General features: G+C 37.4%; 1 protein-coding gene across 1 annotated transcript in view; it reads right to left on the reverse strand.

Moving 5' to 3' along the window:
• MDN1 (midasin AAA ATPase 1) overlaps positions 1 to 25,160 on the reverse strand; it is a 96,936-nt gene that overhangs the window by 71,507 nt on the left and 269 nt on the right. The window contains exons 2-16 of the mRNA XM_051777767.1: positions 18,774 to 19,000; positions 17,960 to 18,184; positions 16,326 to 16,433; positions 16,054 to 16,246; positions 13,867 to 14,079; positions 12,506 to 12,637; positions 10,948 to 11,051; positions 7,816 to 7,930; positions 5,974 to 6,167; positions 4,837 to 4,918; positions 4,065 to 4,160; positions 3,014 to 3,126; positions 2,285 to 2,433; positions 2,121 to 2,181; positions 1,413 to 1,624 (exon numbers count right to left, since the gene is read on the reverse strand). Of these exons, the coding sequence (XP_051633727.1) occupies positions 1,413 to 1,624; positions 2,121 to 2,181; positions 2,285 to 2,433; positions 3,014 to 3,126; positions 4,065 to 4,160; positions 4,837 to 4,918; positions 5,974 to 6,167; positions 7,816 to 7,930; positions 10,948 to 11,051; positions 12,506 to 12,637; positions 13,867 to 14,079; positions 16,054 to 16,246; positions 16,326 to 16,433; positions 17,960 to 18,184; positions 18,774 to 19,000 (2,224 nt within the window). The remainder of the gene's footprint in view (positions 1 to 1,412; positions 1,625 to 2,120; positions 2,182 to 2,284; positions 2,434 to 3,013; positions 3,127 to 4,064; positions 4,161 to 4,836; positions 4,919 to 5,973; positions 6,168 to 7,815; positions 7,931 to 10,947; positions 11,052 to 12,505; positions 12,638 to 13,866; positions 14,080 to 16,053; positions 16,247 to 16,325; positions 16,434 to 17,959; positions 18,185 to 18,773; positions 19,001 to 25,160) is intronic.

Consider the following 25,160-nt stretch of genomic DNA (forward strand, 5'->3'; position numbering starts at 1 on the left):
CCATCAGAACAATATCATAAAAAATGTTAAATAACAGTATTTTAATCAGGATGTTTTAAGCACAGAGATACAAAAGTAAGCTTGGTTGAGCAGCGAAAACATTCAAGTTCAACAGATAACATCTCATGAATAAAAAAAATTTAAATTTTATTGTTTTCATTTTGGGAAGAGGAGGGCTGTGTTTTAAATTTAACTGAACACTATTGACATATGGGTACAGATAATTTGCCATTCATTCTTAGCTTAAGAACAAATACTTATGCTGCACTTTGTTCCAGAATGACTGTTACCACTCTCTAATTTCCCGAGACAAAATGACATATCAAAAAAAAAAATCCAAATTTATAAATCCTATGACAGAACAGATTAACAATGAACACTTCAGTGTCAATTAAAAACACTGTTGTGTATCAGTTATGACATTATTTAATATTGCACTGATTTCAGTTATTTGTTTAAAATCACTCCCTGAGCTACATACAGCATCAAAATTACTTAAGTAACTTTGCAAATTACAAATTTCAGCTTGTCTGTATTTTAGGATTGTAAATACTAGCAATAAGTGGTCTTTAAACACTCATTTTTAAATTTATTTTCCTTTACATTTGTGGGCATTTATTTTAGTATCTGCATATTCAGAAGAACCAGTTAAGAGTGGAGATAAAGTTCATGATTAATTTTACTTGGCCTATACTGAATGAAAGCTACAACTTCACTTGTTCAGCTGGTCTACAACAAGAAACAACTCCGTGCAAGACAAATTATCAACACTGCCTCTGCCCCAAAATGGGTTGTGAAGTATAAAACAAAACAAACTTATATGGAGACAAAACCACATCAAAACAAATTAAAGCACTAGGCAAGTTACTGACAGTGATACCGATTGAAAAGTAAATTCTTAATATCATTACTACCCTAAAAGAGCTATTACTTTGGGTCTGGGTTTTTTATGTTGTTGTTTTATTTGTTTTTAAATAGGATATATTTGTGAGATTCAAGGAGGTTCCATGACTGAAAGTGAATGCATTCACATGCAGGACTAACACACAAACGACTAGGACTGCTCACCAGCACAGCAAATAAGTAACTGCTGAGTGAAGACCACATGTCAAGGGCATCATAGATCAGAAAAATCAACCTTCACACTGTCAGACATAGCTGACAGCAGTGATGAGTTAGAAAAAGGAAAAAATTAAACAAAATACAAACCCAATGACTATTCTAACAGCATGTTGAATGTCTTGCTGTAGACAGACATTGCATTTTTCAAAACCAGAAGAATGTAATAAAGGGGGACAACAAAAAACTAAACCCCAAACCAACACAAATTTAAAGGCCAAAAGAAATCACCAGATTTATCTACTCTGCAATGGTTCAGTGCTAATGTGTGTTTGATCAGTCTCGATTCTCACCAGATGCATTTTCTTTTACTTCCTTATTAATAGCAGATTTATGAATATGCTGCATTAGTTTTAGCAGATCATGCCAACGTTTCTGCCTGTAGCAAGTCTGAATGTGTCCCAAGAACGTTTGATTTTTCTTCCTAGAGAATGTCTGAGAGAAGAGTTCCTCAAAAGACTCTCGCAGAGGCAGCCAGATCAGCTTGTTATCCACAGGTTTGTAACTGAAGAGAAGCAAAAGAGTATTTACCTATTTATGACACAGGAATCTGTCAATCAAAAACAGAAAACCACCCCAAAACCAGTTACTGAAACAACAACATTGTGCATGAATGAACCCTGGCTTCCGAAGTTTTTTACTCAACTAATGAAAAAGTAAAACTGTACATATTTAAATGCACCTCATGAGGTGATTTTATAAAGGCAGGACCACCCTGATAATTAAAATATTTTTAATACTATCAACCACTATGTCCAGTGAATATTACATCACTTTTATATCGAACAACTTAGCCATTTTTTAAGAAACATTGGGTTGTGCTTTTAAATGACTTCATCACATACAGCTGTGCACACAATTTAGTGAAATTGCCCTGTTCTTCAGCAAGGACTACAAGGTTTCTCAATGCAAACATGTTTATTAAAACATTTATATTACTATGAAATAAATACTGCCAATTTGTTATGCAGAACAGACAAAAACAGTGTTCAGTAACTCACCCCCCTAATAGATCTGCTGTGTCACTTTGCTGGTTCATGTTGATAACCCTCAAACGGTGCCCTTGAAACAGAAATAGAAAGCACCATCAGCTTGTGGGTTTATTCATTTGTTGGTTTTTTTTAATTTATCTTCATGTAAGTTACAGTCTTACCACTTTATTTACCTGTAATATGAGCAAGGTACTGAACAGTTGAGGTTTTGCCAGTTCCTGTTTCACCAACCAAAAGCACTGGCTCTCCTTTGACAACACACACTGCAAGCTGTTCAATCAATACTGCAGATGGCCGTGTGGCAGCAAAGGTTTGTTTTGCTCTGAAAAAACAAAGGAAGCAATTCAAAATGAAGATCTATCATGGAGGTAATTTTAAGTTTATTATTTCTTCTGTGTTGTGGGTGAATTTGGGATCTTTTTTTTTATTTTTATTTTTATTTTTATTTTTATTATTATTTTTATTATTATTATTACAGGTCTGAAAAAAATAGTTCCAAGGTATCCTTTTAAGATACACATTTTTTTCAAGATACAACCTAGAAATTCAGGATTCCCAAAGAACTTCCTAGAAAACGGAGTTAGTGACACATACTACAAAAATCTCCCTTTATAAAAATAGATTCGTCAAAATTTTCTTGTAACAGCTGTGGTCCACACTGCTTTGAAGACACTCTAGTTCAAAGAAGCTGACAATCTTCATGCTTTGGCTGCCAGAAGTATGATGCACACAAGCTTCATGATAAACAAGTTAAAATTCGGATCACAAGAGAAAGAACTCTCACATTCTTTCCATTAAAGTGAAAATATCCAGTTTGCATTTTTCTTAACCCTGTGACTTGCAGTCTATTCTATTCCGCCACAAAACATTTCAATTTACATGGAAACTACAAGATACTCTACCTTTGTACAGCGAGAGCCTGTGTTTGTTTCTTTATGAGACGCACTCTTCCGACAGAGACTTCTTGTTCCCGTATTAAAATTTCTGGTTTATAGAGTTCACAAAAGAACTCTACCTGTGAAAAAAGAATCAACATTTCCAATGTGAATATTGATTACATCACAGTAAAAACACCTGCTCTGCAGCAAGCTAATTCTTCATGGTAAGATTCTATATTTTGCAGGTTTTACACATGCATCACCAAAAGCACTGAAGGACCTCAGAAGTGTTTTTATCTGTACAAACAATTTTCAACTTAATAACTTGGTAACAGGTCTATGCCACTGTATTTCTACACTTCATCTACTTCCATGGTAGTTCAACTACATAAACTTGAACAGTTATTTTAACAATAAACAAAAACCTCCCTCAAAAAAGCCCTTTGGGTAAAAAAAGGATATTTTGCCATTTGCATGCAAAGAAGGACAAACATGGAAGTTTCAGGGATCAATCTGTCATCCTAAAGTAACAAAGAAGGGATTTTCTTCACAAATTTCTATACTCAGAAATAGTTGACAAAGAAATTATTTAGTTTAATTCTGCCATTTATAGAGCATTACTAGGCTCCAGAGAGGTACTTGATTTTGTAATCAATGATTAAAAACAAGTAGCAGTAAAGATCAGTTTCTCTCTGATCTCTTTGTTTAAGTGATTAATGCTCACAGAAAACCACCCAAGAACAAACACTTTCTTCACTACTCAGTGCATCCAGCAGTATCATGTTCTTAGGCAGCTGTGTTGTTCCAGCTGTGTGATCCTTCTTTTGCAGGATGAGCCCATTTACTCTGAAACAGGTTCACTGGAATTTTTACAGGAAAAAAAAAGGCAGCTGAATATAAAACACGAGAAAAACAGATCCTGAGATAGAAGAGAGAGCAAAAATGGTGTTTGTGACAGAGAGGTGGGTATAATTTTTAAGAAAAAATAGCGTAACACATATAAGTAAAACAGTAGAAAAACTGCAAGCTATAGAATACTAGCAATAAACATCATGCTAATTATAGCTCAACATACCTTTTTTTTGGAAATGTTTAGTTTACTTCCAATAACTTTTGCCATTTTCTGTCTGCTCCCTTGGTTGGACAGCATAGCTGTGAAACAGTCCAATGCCTGTCAAGAGGAAAAACAACTTGTTCAACACTAGTTTTGTATGACTTGATCTCACAAGCACCATTTTAATCTAAATGAGCCCAAATCCAATCCAGTCATGGTAAGTAAAATTATTTCACAGCCCATATATAGAGTCAAACAATAGAGTTCCAAAGGATGTAATAAGAACTTCTAAACTCTGTAATGTAGTGGGTTTCTACCAAAAGTAAAAACCTTTCAATGCCCAGAAGCTATTTTTAGATGAATGGACCAAAATGCATAGAGAATCAACACTGTAAGATCTCACATCTCAAAACTGCCTCTGACTGATGCACACTGAAGAATTCCCAACCTAGAATGTAAAATGATGCATAGGAAAGTATGCATGTTACAACAAAAAGGAAAGAACTTAAAACCTTTACTCTTGTTCATATGCAATCCCAGCTCATATCAGCTGAAATTATTTTGTAGTATGCTGTTTGTATGGCAGCAGTAAATCTTTCAGCACGTTACTGCAAACAACCTTCCTAGTAGCATTGAAAGCCTCTGATTAGACAGACCACAAACGTTCCAACTACAATCCAACTGCTTCAAACAAAACTAAATGTAAATTCCCACCTCACATTCCCAAATAGAATATTTTGTGAGACAATGCTAGAACTTGGGTAAGCGATTTCTGGATGAAGTCTCACCGCACCTCCTGAAAAATATTCACTGCTGTGGTTGAAGAATTACTGTCGAAGTTGTAAGCAATCCTGCTGCACCAATTCAGGAGGTCTCTAAAAAGAAAAACCACAAAGATTTGGTACAAACAAGCCAAAACACACAGCACCTTCTTTCATGTTCAGCTTAGGTCACTACATCATCTTCTAGCAGTTGTACATGTAGTTGTTGTGCAAGTTGTACACAGGAAGACACATAAATAGGATAATAATTCTGAGCAGTAGCTGAACACATAAAGACCAACAGTTTTGCTTTCAGACACATTTCTTAGAAATAGATAACACACATTCAATTAAACCATAAAGTAACTATGAGACTAAAAGGTATTAAAAATGCAGAAAGGTATAAAACCCTATTTTTTCAAAATACAGATTCCTTATGAACAGCAAAATCTTCTGAAAGATAAGAAAAGGAAACAACGTAATTCTAGAAAAATAAATGTTTTAAAATTACTGACATTCTTATGCTCCACAAAAATAATAGGCATCCAGTATTTACTGACTAATTCACAAAGCACTACTGGTTACAGAAATTCTACATGAGTAGAACTGACATTTGGTATGAGAGGAAGAAATAATTGAGTATCAAGCTACATTTCATGGTAAAAATTCTGAAATTAATAGTACACTACAAATCTGGTTATTTTCAGTCATCTGTAAGTTAGAATGCTGTGAGTGTTCAATATGAAATAATCTAGACAGGGAAATATATTCAGTTGCTGAAAACGTTATCTTCTAGCTCCTGTGAGAACATTATACAGCACATTTCAGTTCTTAACTAGTACTGATACCTTGTGTTAAAATGAATTAAGATTTAATTCATATGGCTTGATACCTACTGAGCACTGCATATAACAAAACCTACCTTTTTTTTTTAGAGGAAAAAGTGTAAGTACTGCAAATAGGAAGTTTAAATAATCCAGACTGAGTTTCTTTAAAAGACACATTAATCGTTATTTTAAAATTAAAAATTTATTTCTCTAGTTTTTACGAAATTCCAGTTTTTCAAACTTTTATCATTATATAATAAAAAATTTTTAAAAATAACAAAAAATGAACCTTTCTATCTCTGTAGCTAGTTGATTTCTAATAAACGTAAAAGAAAAGATAACCTTAGAGATAGTTCTCGTCCTTCCAGATTTTGTTTCCTATGTTCTGATCTCGATTCTGATGAATCTTCTGGTATGTGACTGGAGCCATAAGCACTGTTTTCTGATGCCTGATACTTGTCTCCTGTAAGGTCAATGTAAATGTCCAGCAAGTGATCTGTTACAAGAGCAAGGTTAGGATATCTCCTTTGAAGGATCTAAAAGAAGAAACAAAACAAAACCACCACCAACAAAAAAATAACCATTAGCACTTGAAAGAAACCACTAGCCCCCCAAGTTCTACTAGGAGATGCTTTTAATAGATACCTAAGCTAGGAAACTACACAAAACTGCTCTCTTGCAATCTCTCATCTGAAGAAAACATTAATTATTATGGCTTGTTTGATGTCAAAAATTAATTTTGCCAACTCAACTCTAATCAAATTCATTTAATACATTTGCATAAATACCAACAGGAAAAACAAAAGGTATTCAACCCTATCAAATCCAAATCATGATCATACAACTCTACAACTGATAATAGAAGTTCATACCTCTTGTCCTTCTTTATAACTGAATTTATTTGAGCATACATGTTGTCTATTTGCTACGCTGACAAAAACATATTAAGGGGTTCATTTTTCTTCTGTAATTTTCTTTCAGTTCTCTCTGCTAAAGCTTGCCAAACAAAATACTGCTTGCCAAAATTACTTTTCACAGGCACAGGCCAGGAAAACTGGTCCTACCCTGCCAGACTGATTTTAAGATTAAGAAGAACATGTGTCTGTTTTCAAGACAAGTGAGTGGGTATTCTCTAACCTCATCTCTTCTATTACTACTAGGGAATCTTACACTGTTTAATTTATGTGATTTTGTGACTTAAGCTACGAAGTTACAAAGGAAGAACAAAAAGAACATAGTGCTAAGTGAAACATTTAGCACTGAAGCCTCCTTTTTTCCTGAGGTTTTGATAGTCAAGCTTTACTTTAAATATTGCAACTCTGAGCTTCCCGCATGAATCTTTTTCTAGCTATAGCACACAAGTGTGCACATCTCCATGAAACCATCTGCAGAGGCCTCCCCATGCATCTACGTGCTTCCCCTCCAACAAAATCTACAAGTATCAAATAAATGCTGTTCTTGCCCCATTCCTAACAATTAGCTGACAAATGACAAAAAAGGAAAAACACACAGATATTTAAGGTCACCTATAACTGTGCTGGTTGCTGAATAAATCCAAAGGAGTGAATAAATTCTCCTAGAAAACTATCTTCTTCATTCTAGAAAATGCAGCACTTTCTCCTCAATTCTTCTGGTAGAGACTGTTCACCCCCTTTTCTCTTAGGCAAGGTTCTTACAAAATCAGATCCTATTCTGAGCTCTGTATCACAAGGAGAATCTCCAGAGAATTTTATTTTCATATGAGTCCTAGGGTCCTTTAATTTTCAAAAGAACTAAACAAAGCAAACATTTCCCAGAGATGCTAACAGAAGATGTCAAGCAGTTATTTTTAATTGATAACTGACCAACTATTTTCCAACTCAAAGCTTAGATCTCAAAATTAGATTAAGATCAATTTTTCTTTTTCTCTCTGCTTTTAAATCTCTCTGGGCTAATAAGTGGCAAAGTAACGTGATTCTTAGAGCCATACAAAGAAGAACTATGTTAGTCAGAGTAAGTTCCAGGAATTTCTGCTCAATTCATTTCAAATTTTCCTGACAAACCGTCCATTTACTTCAAAATTGACAGCACAAAGCTGAAATTATGAGGGCGTATTGTGGAACTTGAAAATACTACTGAAAAACATTTATTACCCTTAATTGAAACTATTATTCACATGCCACAATAGAACAACATACACCATACCTCCTTAAGTTCTCCTTTGCTCATGTTATCCAGATGTATTTTTGTCCAATATTTGTCCAAAAGAGCAGCATGGCTGCTTTGCTGCCTGTACCAACCTCCACCACAACTGAATATCCTAATGAAGAAACACAGCATACTGAGTGTACTCAATATTTTCAATGCACTCCTTTACATCAAAAAATGTTACATATTGCTGCTACAGCATAATGGGCATGCATAGATGACACTGTCACTGTACTGTCACATACCCTACCTTGCCTATCCATGCTTTTCAAATTGTCTGTTCTTTTATCACAGTGTTTTTCTCCCTGTAGTGCATGATCTCCTTAGAGATACTTTCAGAAAGACAACTGACAGTAATTAAGTCTATCAGAAGCAATATATAGAATCCTTTGTGCAGAGAGAAACCTAACAGAAGTGGCCTGGGAAATATCTTAAAGGACCTGTGATCCATTGCGGAGATGTAGGAAAAGCATCCTTGTCCCCTCCTGTAGTGGGTTTCTGTGGCTAGGTTTTGGTAGCCAGGGGCCTACAGGGGTGGCTTCTGTTAGAAGCTGCTAGAAGCTTTCCCTGTCTGGTGGAGCCAATGCCAGCCGGCTCCAGGACGGGCTTCCTAACGCTGGCCAAGGCCAAGTCAATTAGGAGTGATAGTAACGCCTCCGTGATAACATATTTAAGAACAGAAGGCTGTCATGCAGTGAAAATGCCCACCAGGGAAGAGTGGAGTGAGAACATGGGAACAACAATGCAGACACCAAGGTCAGTGCAGAAGGAGGGGCAGGAGGTGCTCCAGACACTGGAGCTGAGGCCCCTGCAGCCCGTGGTGCAGACCATGGTGGACCAGCTGTGCCCCTGCAGCCCATGGAGGAGCCTATGCTGGAGCAGGTGGATGCATGAAGGAGGCTGTGACCCTGTGGGAGGCCCAGGATGGAGCAGGGTCCTGCTGGAGACCTGCAGCCCATGTAGAAAGGAGCCCACGCTGGAGCAGGTTTTTCCCGGGTAGGACTTATGGCCCCTGTGGGGGACCCACACCGGTACAGCTCATTTGTGAAGGACTGCACCCCATGGAGAAGTGACCCACAGGACAGCAGTTTCATGAAGAACTGTTGCCTGTGGGATGGACTCACGCCAGAGAGGTTCGTGGAGGACTGTCTCCCATGGGAGGGACCCCACAGGAGCAGGGGAAGGACTCCTCTCTCTGGGCAGCGGCAGAAACAACAACTGACTGTAATCCCCATTCCCAGTCCCCCTGCACTGCTGGGGGGGAGGAGGGAGAACACGGAAAGAAGGAGGGGTAGGGGAAGATGTTTGTAAGATTATTTTACTTCTCACTGTTTTGCCCTGATCCTGTTTGTAATAAATTTAAGTAATATCCTCACTTTGAGTCTGTTTTGCCCGTGAAGGTGATCGGTAAGTGACCTCTCCCAGCTCTTAACTCAGGAATCCTTCGCTGTTTTTTTTTCTTCCTCTCCTCTGTCCAGTTGTAGAGGGGAGTGAGAGAGCAGCTTTAGTGGGTACCTGGTATCCAGCCAGAGTCAATCCACTACACCTCCCAGCCTTGCCCTATTACTTTTCCTCAGTCTTCACTCACAGTCCTTTCTATCATGTTTCTTTCTATTTTTCACTGCAGAAATAACTATTCAGCCATGTGTTTATACCCACTATGGAAGTAGCCTCGCACATGCAAAAGCGTTAGATTTTGGGTTGTGTTTTGGTTTTTGTTTTCTGGTGTTGTTGGTTGGTTGGTTTTATCTATTTATTCACTTTATTGTGTTTGTCTTTTATTTTTAAATAATATTCCCCAGCTACAAACAGTAATAGATTTATTGTATCTACTCTAACTAGCCCAATGCAAACTGTAATTTCCTACTATACAAACCGTTCATCATGTGCTGGTTATACAGGGTTAATTTTCTTCATAGTAGCTGGTATGGGACTGTGTTTTGCATTTGTGACCAAAACAGTGTCAATAACACAGAGATGTCTTAGTTATTGCTGAGCAGTGCTTACACAGCATCAAGGCCTTTTCTGCTTCTCATACTGCCCCACCAGGGAGGAGGCTGGGGGTGCACAGGGAGTTGGAAGGGACACAGCTGGGACAGCTGATCCCAACTGACCAAAGGGATATTCCCATCATGCTTAGTATATAAAGCTGGGGGAAGAAGGAAGGGTGGTGATGTTCAGAGTGAGGGTGTTTGTCTTCTCAAGTCATGCATGATGGAGCCCTGCTTCCCTGGAGACAGCTGAACAGCTGCCTGCCTACGGGAAGTGGTGAACGAATTCCTTGGTTTGCTTTGCTTGTGTGAGCAACTTTTACTTTATCTATTAAACTGTCTTTATCCCAACCCATGAGTTTTCTCATTCTTACTCTTCCAATTCTCTCCCCCATCCTGCTCTGGGGGAGGGAGCCATCAGGCTTTGTGGTGCTTAGCTGCTGGCTGGGGTTAAACCATGACAATCAAGCATTAAGAAGAAAAAAATCTTAGGAGATAAGGCAACCAAAAGAGTTGAATACAAAAGACTCGATTCCAGAAAAAAACAGATCAGATAAATCAAAGAAAAAAACAAATATATGGAAGATAAAAGCACGAAAATTTGCGAAAGGCTTTAAAATAAACTACAAAACATTTGAAAACCATGTAACTACCATTCCCCATATAGACCCCCTAACCTTTAATCCTGATACAATATTAAGTCTTAACATACAAGAAGTGTTTTTGACATCTGAGGCATGAGCCACTACTACAGTGAAACAATCAGGGAGAGTACCTTAAATCTTTTTCTGGTTAGAAAACATTACAAACACCTATATTGACACAAGACTCTCATAAATATCAATAATAAACCTTCTTCACACAGTAATTCCAGAGTAGTATTTTATTTTGGTGAGAGGTTGGTTTTGTAAGGTTCCCCTGCAGTGAGGTTCTCAACAAGGCTGAGGTAATGGATTCAACCAGTAGTAACATAAGGCTGCTTATAAGCGAAAAAAACATTTCACAGTTTCTATGGCTTCTATCGCTTGTTAAGTAGAAATTGCTAAAAGTACCAAAAAAGTACCTTGCACTTAAAAGTACCTTGGACTTAAAAATAAGATATCCATGCTTTCAATCTCATTTAAGTTCACAAACCTACCTCCTGGTTGCAAAAAACTGGAATCCTGATGCTACTTTTAAACAGTCACCACGACCAGGAATCAGTAACTCCCTCTTCTCCAAAAGAGGAATCAGCACAGAGATCTGGAGGTGAAAGATGACATTTTTCTTTGTGAAACTATAACAGACAGCACAACCATCCACACTCATTTCACATTTGGGATGTTGGAGCAATTCCACCATTACATTGTCAGCAACTGCTGTTCCTGCAGATTGCTTTTCCAAGTGAGGCTAACAGGAATTGCAGAGCCATTTTAATCGGCAGTGGAAGTCACAGGTGTAAAGTTTAACTATCTTCTTTCTCCTGAATTCAGATTAAATTATAAAAGAATGGAAATTGTAGCCTTTACACTGCAAGTCCAAATCAAAACTATTCTCAAATTGTCGAATGAATTATTAGACACTTCCACATCAGAAGCCTTATTTTCTTTATGTGCCTGAACAAAGATGACCTACGCATCTCAAAGATGTCATTCTCAAACATCAACATTTTTCAGTGTATACCCTGCTACCCCCAGGAGAGTTTGGTATCTATTTAAAGAATCTATCCTTTTCTGGATATTGTGGTGGAAGGAAAAAAGGGAGGTAGAACCATAATGATCCCTCAGGACAGAGGGAGGCAAGCACAGACACTTTGATACAGAGAAAGGAGACAGGATACTGTAGGGAGGACCTGAAGAAAGGGAGAGTGTGATAAATGCAGGATATTACTCAAGGCATGCTTATGGAGAGTGCAATGAGTAGAATCCACAGAAGCAAGTAAGTGCATGACCCCCTGGCAGTACTTCTTAGCTTTTTTATAGATTTTCTATATTTCAGAAGCCTAGAACCGAACAAACAGTCAGGTTATTCAGTCACACAAAAGATGCTTTACAGAACAGATGTTAAAGGAAACAACTATCTGCAGAATATCTGGCAGGCCTATACAGCACATCATTCTTGCAGATGACATTTTCAGTAGGCATTTTTTTGAAATGGAAGGATGACAGTCTAACTAGTTGTTCTGGAGCTGAAAACAGGAAATCTGTTAAAACCTATAATGCTTAATGCAACAACACACTTTTAACATCCAAGTTAGAGGTAAAAAATGTGTAAGAAAAAAAACAAAAAAAAAACCAAACCAAAAGAGCAGCCACACAACAAAACACTAAAATGATCTTAAAAGTAGCACCACCCTAATACACTGACAATATTCTGTGGTGTTCAGGGCCATCTTTGTTTTCAAATACCAAAACATGATTAAATAGACACATAGCTCATTATCAATGTCAATTCCAATCTTTAGAGTGAAATTTCACATCAATGTCAATTCCAATCTTTAGAGTGGCAGGGTCATGACTACTCTGTAACAATGACAAAACCTAACGTGCTGTGCTAATACGTGAACAAAGACAGACAAGTTAGTTCTTCCTAACCCCTTTTAGAAGAAGAGCAGAATTTTCAGCATGCTGTTGCAGAACCCATGGTAATTAGACTGCCAAAAATTGCTATCATGGGCATTGAGACCAGTACCCTAAAGTGAATATAAACCTACTTACCACATCCAGAGGAGCATAATCAATGTCTTCCAAAAGTATCCAATGACCTTTGGTAACAGCTTGTGTCAAGGTTCCAGGCTGCCACACAAACTCCCCTGGTACATCTGTACAACGATACATACCGAGCAGCGTCTACGACAGAAACAATCAGTAAATGAGAGACGTGTTCATGACATCCCTTAAGAAACTCGGAGAAAAGAATTACAAATATGACCAAAGTTGGTATGCAAGTAACACTTACTTATCCCTCATATTACTAAGCAATCCATCCAGAAATCTGTGCCCAGCATTACACCTTTTTTCATTATGAAAAAAAGTTTCCCCCTTTTACATGTATGATAATCTAACAAACATAGTCATTAAAACAAACTAGGTAACTGGAAGTGAATCCATGAGCGGTGTCACCATAACTTACAAACAGAAAACTGTCTAGGATTGCACTGAACTTTCTCTCACATTTTTGAAAAGTCTGTGACTAAGGTAGTAAAAGGAACTGTAAAGCAAGATATTCAAAGGTAAAAACCAGTCAAGTGTTGCTTCTCTCTCAAATTTTAAGTTCCATATTTAAGCATTGCTTAAATAATTAAGTTTAGGGTTTCACTACTACATACTTTGTACCATGAACTTCACCACTTTTTCTTAATATGGCAGTCTGAATCACGTATATGAAAACATACAGTTGCAAGATGGTGAAACCAGATGTGCCATGCAAGTGAAGTGCTTATGCATGCCAATGAAAAACCTTCAGATAGCGCTTCTGGTAGACACTAACCACCTTTGAAAACTAAATAAAATTGAGCCAAACAAAATAAATCAATTCAAATTCAAAACCCAAAAGAATGTGAAATTATCTTCACCTCTGGTTTTATATCTCCAGATAGAGCTAGATCACTATACTTAAGTGCAAATCTCCTCAACATCACAGGATCTTGCTTCATCTCACCCTTACCACAAAACTGGCATCAGATTAAACTGACATTAGGTCACTTAAACTGAAATGAAAGTGTTCGTACAACCTTTATCACCAGCTTGAGTAATTTTAGAATCATGTTTTTTCCAATGTAAATCAATTTTTTTTAATTAATCAATATAGCTCTTCCACAAAGAAAACCCTGATAAAACAATTTGAATGATACAAACATAGCACAATTATGCAAAGACTTTAAAACCTATAGAAACTTAATTATTACTTTTCTTCACATTTATTTATTTATTCATTCTCATCAATTGTAAGACCAATACTACAGAGTTGGGCACCATGAGGTCCTTCAGTAAAACATTACCTTATCAGAAAATTAAGTCCATGATTTAAGTAAAAATTACATCCCATCATTCAACCATAAAACAAATTCATCAGTTACCTTACTATCAGTTTGATCTCCAAGCTGAACTTTCAAAATATGAGGAGGTTTTGCTCTTCCTGTAACAGTTGCTAAATATTCAATTAAAGAAGTTTTGCCACATCCTATTGGTCCTTCTAATAAAACAGGAGTCTGATTTGCTACAGCAATAGCAAGGTTCTGAAGATTTGTGAAGGTAGATTCAACCAAAACAAAACTGTTTGTGTTATTTTCCTGTTCAAATATAAAATTTGGGTTAATACATCGAAATTGTTACTTTTCTTATAGGTTATACAACACAGAACAATTAGGAAAGTGGGTCTGACAACTAGAAAAATTTTTGTCTGCAGATCTGCATATAAAATAAAGGAGTCTAAAGCTGTGTTTAATGACAGATATTAAAATAGATTTCATCAAAAACCTATTAAAAGTGAAATACTTAATAAAAAGTATATGTACATTCTGTTCCCAAAGGGATTTCACACTAAATTGTCAGTATAGGCATTGTACCTATTTAATCATAACGTATGTCAATCAAATGCAATTCACAATGTAAGCGAAATTAAGTCATCAGAATGAATCCAAATCTCGGGACAAATCAAACAGCAGTTAGATTCAGATGATGTAAGTACGAATATTAACCAAATAAATATGAATATTTACTCGTTTCTGCAGAGGCCAACGTAAAAGATCGTTAAACTCAGTGAATGAAAAAAGAAGGTTAATTCAGTGATTTTATTAAAAATTAAATTAATGCAGTTTATTGAATGGTAATTAATCAATGTTACAGATAGTCTCCAAATATTTTGACTCTTACAGTCATATATCAGTATATGGCCCAAAAATCAGGGCTTTCTGCCAAAAGGCACAGAGGAAAGAGATCAGAACACTGAAATAAGTGTCTTTTATTTAAGTCTGACCTTCTTTTCAGATAATAGTTTCATGTATTTGTCTGGTAACAATGCTAGTTTTTAAGAGTACCTCCTCCCCTCAGTTTGCTCTTACGTCTTTGTCAGACTTCCTAAGCTGTTACTGGAACCTCTCTAGCATAACTGGAACTACATTGGAGACCAGATCAGTGCAATATCTGTGGCTATTAAAAAAATAAAAGCATGATGTTCAGGGAAGTTCTTTCCTCCCTCACAGACAGAGAGTATCCTTTCTGTAATCCAGTTTATAGCATGGCCTAGCTTCAGCACAGCTGCAACAGCAGTGACACTGGCATGGGAGTAACAATCTTCTTAAACAGTTCTACAGTTTCTTCCCCTGCTACAATGAATTTCAAACCATTCTCTAAATCCTATAAAAAACCTAAAAGGCTAGAAAAGAGCAAATTCAACAACAGAAGCTGAGCAGGGAGAAAAATTTGAAGGAAAATTTCTTTTTTTCCTTGCTTATGCTACTCATAAAATTCTAGACACTGGTAGTCTTCATTCATTTCTTTGTCCTTGTAGATCACTGTTGCAGAATCAAACAAGAAAACTCAGCTAAGAGCTAAAACTATATCTAAAGGAGAAAAACAGTCAAGAACACAGTTGCAGCTACAAAGAGGAACCTGAACAGCTTAAGTTAAATAGCAATTCGAGAGAAAAAAAGGTTAAATACTGTGTGTTCAAAAACATTTATGCCTTTGCTGGGCTTCCCGAAACTATAAGGCACTATATTCTGCATTACACTTCACTCAAGCGGAGACAGTAAGTTCTCGCTCACTTCCTTGCCCTTTTTTTTGGCCTTCTAGAAGACTAAGTAGCAGCCTTGTTTTCTTTTGTTTTAACAGAAGAACTAAGCATATGTTTGGAGAAAGGCTGTTTATAAGATGGTTTATAACAAAAACACCACATCGTGCAGGTAAAAGCAACTCTACCAGATCCTGGCTTTACTCAGCTATGGATCATCACCCTAACTTGGACTGGAGATACTACATAAGGGTGAATAGTCTTTTGCAGTAATTTGTACATACTGCTACACGAAGATAAAACAAACAGTACTGTTGCTCCCTCATTGCTTCATTCCACTTCAGAGCTTCTTTGCAGTGTCTATATTATGCGACACTAGTTTAACAGCACACAGGGAGAAAGCTCGACACATTACTTAGAGTATCTCAACAGCATTTAATCAGGAAATAAGGAAATAAGGTCAGTTCACTGTACTTAAGAGATTTCTTTTAAAAAAAAAAAAAAAGTACAGATTTAACCATGGGTTACGTACCTGCTCTTCAGAAACATGCTGTAGTCTAGGCAGCACAATGCCACATACAGCTACTACATGTGCAGAGAGGTCACCCGACACAACATGTCCCTGTGTATATTGCATTTCTTTCTCCTTTTGCCAAAATGAGGAGTCTGGATTGGCCAAAACAAGAGCTTGTTCCACATTCTGCAGCTGAGATTCTTCCAGTAGCCTGTGAAACCCATGTTTATTAACTCAACTGAAAGCCATCAAGAAAAACAAATAGTATTCAAGACTTTAAAAGTCCTTACTTTAATCTGAAATATATCAGCTCCTCAGGATTGAATATCTTCTTCAGGAAAGACAATTTATGCTCATCGTTCATGCATGTAACCAGGGCAAGACAGTTCGAAGTATACCTAAAAATTATAATTATATTCAGAACAAAGCATGTCAAAACATACTCTTAAGAAATGTAGTTCGACAACTGTAAACTGCAAAACAAAACATCAAGTTCGGAAAAATGTGGAGAAAACTTAAGTCATAGAAATTATTTTAGCACTACGCTTAACATTCTTTGGGATTAGAGAAACACCTCAGAATTGAGAAAAGCAATTCTATCACAGCAGAGTTTACCATTTACACACCAATTAGCTAACATTCCTCCAAAGAACTGAATTATCAGCAGAAATATAGTAAAGGAAAGCACTTACCCAAATAAATGAACATTAACATATGAGACAAGGAAAATGAGGTCTTCTTTATCTGATTTTTTTTCTCCTACCATTTCCCTTCCAAAATTGCTATTTCATGCTATTTCTAAAGTTACCCTAATGCAATTAAATCAATTTTCAGGACCAAAAGAATCCCACAAGTCTCATGGCTTGACTTCATTACTACATAAAGCTGTCTTGTAACAAAAGGACATTCAACATAAATCATAAACCACTTCTCATTTATTATAATGCTGCTTTTACATTCCAGGAACTAAGTTTTCAATGTGTTTGGTGGGGGAGGGAGGGAAGAACAGCCAGAAGAAGATTGTTTTCGGACAAAGTTTATAAGTCAGCTCATTCACTTAAGATTACTAGCTGAACACCAGGTAAACCATTTCTGTTCAATGTATTAGAAGTACTCTCTCTTTTTCTAAGACAATCTATGTGTATCTCATCCTGAAGAGTGTCATAAATGGCTCATAGATTTGACAACGCTAGTTTCTGCCCTTTCTAAATTATACGCTCTACTTTAAAATAATGCATTACTTAAGTAATTCTGAATTTATGTTTTAAAAAATGAAGACTATTAAAAATCCTTTTTAAAATAAAAGGCACTATCAATACCATCACTCCTATAAATAAGGTAGAACATGAGATTAGGTTGAAGCCCTGCAGAAAGACACCATAAAACATCTGACCAAAATCACATGCAAAACCTGTAACAAGGCCAATACGGAGTGTAGCTTAAATAAGCAAAGTTTTACAGTGGCTGAGAAATCTATAGACACAGAACAGAAAAAAGAACCAACTTGCTAATAATGTATCAATGCAGTATACTAAAATATATCATTGGAATGTAAGAAGGAGTGAGCGTATATTAATCTTTACTGTTTCCTAGGATAACTTGCTACAATGCGAGCAATACACCAACAGGCTTACAGCAGAGGTGAAGTCATATGTTTACCATCTTCCTTGAAGCCAACTTGGGCAAACTGAAGTTATTCAAAAGGATTCTCCAGACCATAGCTTTAAGCACATCTAAGAGTTAGCCTAAAATTCACTTTGTGATAGATCACCATAGCTTTCAAAAGATCAGGTGAGAGGTACAGGTACAGATACCATTGGAAGGAATTTCTGGTATTATTTGTACATGCATGCCAACATTGTTAACTACAGTTCAAGATACAGATACATTTTTTTAATGGAGAAGACTTGGGGTTTTAACTTACCAGCGTACTAAAGTGTCGTGACTCCTTAGGAGTGGAATACACACACTCCAGTCCCATAGTTCCCGGAAAACTGATTGCTCCTTTTGTAAAAATCTGTAGGCTGCTTCCATAAGGTCCCGTAACTTCATTCGTCTGCGCCCATATCGGACTGTGTTTGCATCTGAGCTCTCTAGGAAAAGCCTCTGGAAAACTGGTGATGTAGTCTTAAAGTATCTTAAAGCAAATCTTTAGAAGAGAAAGAGATGTAACAAAGACATTTAAGCCAGAGGAAAGGAAACCAGCTACTAATAAAAATGCCAGGGTAGAGGTCCTAAGACAGTAATTGATGGTACTAAGAACTAAGGTCTATAATTAACTTTGTCCACAGTTGGGAAAGAAAACCACTTCAGCAATCAGCTGACAACAGATACTTTACTGGATTAGAAATCATTACTTAATTATAAAGAGGAAACAGTACTGCCTTTGGTGAAATCTCTCTGATTACTCTTTTTTACTGAAAAAAGTAATGCTGATTCCTAATGTAACTTTATATTCTACTGGCCTACAGGTCTAATTTTAAATGCAGAGATTTCGGTTGTGGACAATGTTCATGGCAACTGTTTTGCTCTTCTTTAGATCACAGATGAAAAAATCACAAAAAGATCTTACAACATGATTTAATTTTAAAAAGTTGTGTTTGAAACTCGTATTTACTAAATAATTCTTTCCACATTTGTTATTGTGGGAGACAATCCAAATTCTACCACCAGTGAACACTGACAAACACATACTCCCCAAGTTCAAACATTGCACAAAGTGACATCACGTTACTCACGGCAAAACGTCAGGGTGGTCAGCAACCAGCTTGCTCATGGCTACACACAGCCTTTCATGCCGATCATGGTTGATCTGGCCACCAGTTTTAATGGCTTCTGCATTTCTTTCCAATAAATCCAACAAGATTGGCCGAACTTGACGGCCAATCAACAGAGTACATTCTTTATCCAGCAGTAACAGTGCTAACGTATCGAGGATGCACTGCCGATCCTGCTGAGTCCAAATCTAAAGGAATGGAAAGTAAGAACAAGTAAAATGGAAAATGAGCTGGACTTTTAACTTCACAATTATACATGCAGGATTCAGAGTGAATTTTACAGGAACAAATCATTCAAAATCAGAAGGGAATCCAAAAGTCTCGATGCAAGTACTTAATTGACACACCTCTCCATATTTTAAAATACTGAAAAAAAAAATAGTAACATGCAGAATGATACACTAAATAGGAATTACAAAACAGTCCCAAAATATTAAATTATACTTTACAGTTGAAAAATAAAAAAAAATTACAATTATTTGCTTTAAGAAAAAAAATAAGACAATGTCATAACAACTAATACATCTTTGTTACTAGAATTTTCACTTTCTCAACAGCTTTGTCCCATGAAAGCCATAAAACATTTAAGAATTTGAGGCTTAAAAGAGAGTTTAAGTTGCTTCCAGTTCACTATCTTTTTTCAAAAAAAAAAAGCATTCAATTGTGCATGATCACAGCCTTATTTCCATAGTTCTAATAGCAGTTACAGCAAGCAATGCTCTTGACAATGAGCAGCAGGTATCTGCAATTTTGAAGTTGAGATTACTTTTTTTCCTTTACTTTTACATAGAAATGGCCATTTATTGTGTGTGAGAGACTGGAATGTTAAGGATCAAAACAATCGAGCACTTGCAAAAGCATCAGGGTGCTTTGCTGACTGTATGCAAGGTAACAGCCCAAGTGCAGAGGGGGTGAGTACCCACTACTGGAAGCTACAAGCTGGGTTTTGAGCCAGATTTGGGAAGATGCCAGTAAGAAACAGACATTGTGAGGTGGGATAATGCTTTTTATCATGCCAATGTCCTCCCTGACACAAATGACTCAGGTGTGAAAACCCCCCTCTAGGGAAGTACTGGGACATTCACAGGCAGATCTGAAGGTAGTCACCCTTTTTCATGGGCCATAATTGGCTGCTGAAGTGAGAGGAAACTGTAATGTCTTAAAATAATAAGCCAACAAAGACCCCCATGATCCACAATGTTATTACATCAGACAGTATAAAGCTCCCCGCCCCCAGGGAAGTACCTGTGTGTTCCCACCTGAACATATATCAACCCACTGAACTGTGTATTTCATGGGCTTCCCTCAACCCCAACAGACCAAGACTATGACTTCGACCAAGGGACATTTAAATTGCAACAATCAAGTCTCATTACTGGATCCACAGGTGGGGATATCTTTCTACTGTTATCCTTTCTTTTCCCTAATACATTTTCTTAAGTGCTGTTTTTATGCTTTCATATTAGCTATGTTACTATAGCTAATAACCAAAACGGCTACATATCTCCTTTCCATGCAACCAAATTGTTCTAAAATAAAGCCTACATGTGTATATTTATAAACATTGATCATTCAGTGTTGCTTCACTCTAATCCGCCCCAAGGGATCTATTAAAAAGAACCTGAGTTACCCTTGCCTTCAGGGGCAGATCATAACAGTGTGAAACAAAATACTAGGTTTTAGAATACATGTAAAACATATTCACATCTGCTAGGAAAAAAGGAAGGAAAAAAACCCCAACACATATTTTCTTCACATTCCCCCCAATCTTCCTAGAAGAAGAACAACTTACTTCTTGTGTCTTATGCTTAAATTTCTCTGGTCTTTGAGCTCTCATGTTATTATCCAAGCACCTCTCCACTTCTATGATGTTTAACATATAATGCAGTATAAGTAATTCTGAAAATCAGGATTATGAATTTGCACTGAAGCAGTCTTGCTCTTAACTTGGATGCTCTACTCTCCCTCCTCCTTACTGAGTGAACCCTTTTCCTATTCAAGACAGAAATATTCTGTAATTCAGGTAGTGTTTTTAGCAAGACCTGCAGCCAATCGCTGCTCCTCCTGGACTCTTGTTACTCAAGTAAAACCTGCTCCTGAGCTCACAGATGGGCTGGTTTCATTGTTACAAGGTATATAGAGTGCTGAGGTCCTTTGAAATGGTGACCTTCTAAGGTTATACCACTGATGACATCCTTCTACAATACATGCATACCTGTTCAAGTTCCTTGGGTCTCCTGAATTCTTTGAAAAGACATTCACTCCCTAACAGCATGTAAGAAACCAAAAAAACTGCAGTATACATACACTATAAATATCAAACCTATCACATTAATTGCAAGCAGTTTCTTACATGACTTCTGTTTGTTTTTACAAAACATGATATAAGTTTATCTTCCTGTCATCTATCAGAGCAGGATCAAAAATAATTAAAAAATGGAGTAAGCAAGACACTGTTTGTTTCAGGGGATCAGCTTTTGAGTGGCAAAATTATTGACAAGCTGTTCAAAGGCAGCATGTCTCTAAAGAAACAGAAATAAACTCCACCGAAATAAAAGTACTTTCAGTTTCCAAATCAATTACATCTTTGGCTACCCACACAAGGCACAACAGGGTGCTTAACTTATTAACCAGATCTTTCAGTATCAAATAAAACCAGTTAACAATAAAATAGTAAAATAAATAATATGACTGACTGGGTAAAATTCTGTAAGTACTTGACTACTGTAAGACAAATTCATGACAGTAGCAATTCTGTGAGAACAAGTGGTTTTTTAGTCATTGTGTGTAGTACCCTTAGGACATATAAAACTGTTCAAATATCAGTGACAACATTGCATTCTACAAAGAGACCGTCTGTTTGATTTCAGAGCCTAATTAAAAATTTTATGGAAAAGAATACTGTCAGACTGGGGTTTTTTAACTAAAGATGGCCTTATGAAATACTCAGCTTTCTCAACCAGTAGCAATAGACAGCTGATCTGAAAATGTTCAAATCTGGGATTGTAAATCTGCACACATGGTTCTGAACAGCTGCTTTAAGAAACCATCATAAAAGACTGTGCCTTTAAACACAGAACATTGTCTATTATTAATAAGACACACACAGCTAGAATTGGGACCGGGAGCCAAACACAATCCCACGCTCTAGCAGCATGTTCCACACTTCCTTCCCAACCTGCATGGCAATTTACTCAGCGCTCACAAGGTACAGAAATCTTCATTAATAACAGCTTAATCCAAACCCTGTGATTCCTAGAAGAAAGGATCACAGCAATGAGCAATTTGGTCCCACACAAAAGCCACATTTCTTTACCAATGGGATGCTTCTGAAGAGTGGGAGGGCATAAGAGGAAGCAAGGGATATCTTTCTTCCCCTCCAACACAGGAATACATGTTCTTGTCTCTGTTCCCTCACACAACAGCTCTATCATTGTATGACTGTACAGTAATGAATTTTGCTAGATTATCCAAATTAATCCTTTTTACAAAGTCTTCCACTGGGTGAGAAAGTTGAACGGATTTTTCATATCAGCAGGCTCACTGGGTTCAAAACAAGAGAAGCAACAAACAGGTGTGGCTTGGCCTTGGGAATAGGCAAAAAGAAAACAGAGCAGCACCACTCTTTTTGGCAGCTGTCCAGTTCAGTAAGATGAAGCAAAGCACTAGCCTGTTTTCGCAAGAAAAAAAATTTAAAAGCAGAGGGGATATGCAGTCTCACAAGGAGCACAGGCTGGAATTTCCTATACCTCTCCCAGCACATCATCTTTGACAGGGTTGGACAGATCTCTCCCTCAAGAACTTCCTCTTTGATTTTGTACCACTAACAGGCTGTTTCCCAAAAATCCAAACTCTTCAAAAACTAGATGCAAAAGATGACAATCCAGCCCAGGATGGAACAAAAGTGCAACATATCTTCCTTTATTTATAATGCTACATGATGTAAAGCCCAATTAGTCTTTTAAATAAAAAGCTGAAGTCATATTTTAGGAGAAAGAAAAGGTCTGCCTTGGTTGCCAGGACATTTTTCTGACAGCAAATGAGTAGCTTTGTGAATTTGGGACAGGTAGGTCACCTCTTTTTCCCTACATTTATTAATATAAGTGAATAAAGGCATTTATCAATATCAAATGCTAAGACTGAAGGACTAAAAGATAATTTTCACTGCTACATTGCAAAATGGAAGGCAAAATGAAGGATGCCAAACTAAACCACCAACAAATTAAAGAAGGAAATTAAGAATGGTGTGCTTGAGATCTCCAGTCCACTTAAGATGGTTCCATAGACTAAACAGAAGAAATATCAAAAGGGGTCAGTTTTTTTGATTTATATCTTTCCATATATGCACAGTGGTAGATGCAAAGGGCAGAAATGAATACGGATATTTTTGCACTAGAGTTCCATTCCTAATAGCATTTTAACCTTCACAGCAATGAACTTCTTTACTGAAATTACATCACCACAGGGAGCCAAAACATATACATTGCAAAAAACTGCACTTAAAATTCTATGAAGGAAGTCTTCCTGACACACCTTTGGTGACACACCAAAGAACCAAAAGCACAATACAGCCGTCTGTGGAGCCCTACTGCTTATACAGTTTGCTTAAATTATTCAAAAACAGTAAGGTAGGAAACAAAGACTGGTTTAGAGAGCTTTTCATCCTATTTTCCTCATTAAGAGCACAGACAGTTGCTGTACCTTTGCAGAGTTAAGTTATATACAAATACTCTACAGAAAAGGCTCTAATTCTATTACATACTCAAGCAATGGAACAAGACCTTCCATCAACACATTAAACAGCGTCCTACTATGAACCTCAAGACTGTTCCTTACTTAGCAGTTGTGAGCAAGTTTTATTCCATTATGTAATACTGAAGAAATAAGTTGTCAGAAAGGCATAATGAAGCTGCAGGGCAAAGGGTTTCCAGAACGCATGCTTCCTCGGTTACATACAAAGTAACTTGTAGGAAATCAGGCATGACAATTGAAGACGGAGATTGTTTACTGGCAAGATAAACCTAACATAATCCTAGATCTGTAACTTCCCAAGCCTGGAAACAGCAATTCAGTTTTCAAAAGGATGCATAATTGCTAATTAACATGCTGTTCAAGACTCCCTCTATATAATCATTATTTAATAATTTCCACCTAGCAAGACTTTTAAACGTGAAGTGTATCTCCAGTCACCAGAAGGGAAAGGGCACGATCTCTTTCCCGATCTCAGCTCTCGTTGACTCACTTCTGGTTCACTGCTCTATCTGCTGCATCATGTATCCACATCGTCCCCGGCTCTATTTCTCAGCTGTTTCTTTCTCTTGGATAGCAACCCTTCATCACTGCTTCCTACCAATTAGCATCAACTCTTCATCTCAGGAATATATATTCGTGTCAATTTTACTTTGATCCTGTGATTTCTAGCGACAGAAGAAAAAGCCATCTGTCTACCAACAAAGAACCTTGACTACCAGGATGAAAGCCTTCCCCAACCATAAGTAAGAGACAGCAATCCAGACTAAAAGCCAATATTCTGAAAAAACATGATACTTTAGACTTTTCATCTTCAAACAACTGCGAAATTTCCTAGACACTCAAAAGAGAAATATGGACTTTGAGCCCCAAAATGTGCACACAATTTCGGGGCTTCAAAAGCTTTATCACAAAACATATTAATAAAACAACATCTGGTGTGTTGTTATCCTGTTATTACATCTCTTCAAAGATTTCAGAGATACAAAGGAGATTGGCCTCAACTCTCCTAGAACGCAGGTGTGCTTTTCAGAGTTCAGGCAGTCAAAGCATGAAAGTGAATATAAGGACCAAGTTTCCAGCAACTACGACTTGTGAGACTGTGATTAAAAAAAAACCCTCGAAGTAAACCCTAGGAAATCTGCCTCTCCGCCTTTTTATCCCACGTGTCCCACGTGCAGTTTTAAGGTAATTAAAGAAGACAAGCAAATAGCATCAGGGTAGGCACTAGTACTGACTCAGTGCTTGATAACAACATCCCACCTCTCGCTATCACGCTTCCAGAGTGATACCGAAAATTTTAAATGAGGGACGAAATGCCCACTCGGGAGGGGGACTAGAACACAGGAGAGGACCTGCCTCACGGACTACACTCCTGAAAGGGGCGAGGAGGGCAAGACACCACAAGAGGGGGAGAGAGGGGAAGGGGCAGGTAGAGAGCGGGGATTCGCTCCCGCAGAGCGGCTCCGCCGCCGCCCGAGGGCCGGCACAGGGCGGAGGGGCAGCAGTCAAAGCTGCCGGGCGGAGATGGCGGCACGGGGCGGGGAGCAGGCGACGGCAGCGCGGTGCCCCCCTCCCCTCCACGGTGGTCCCTGTGAG

This window comes from Manacus candei, unplaced genomic scaffold (assembly GCF_025592945.1).
Source record: "Manacus candei isolate 608988 ecotype Guabito, Panama unplaced genomic scaffold, ASM2559294v1 h1tg000011l, whole genome shotgun sequence".
In the NCBI taxonomy this organism is placed as follows: Eukaryota; Metazoa; Chordata; class Aves; order Passeriformes; family Pipridae; genus Manacus; species Manacus candei.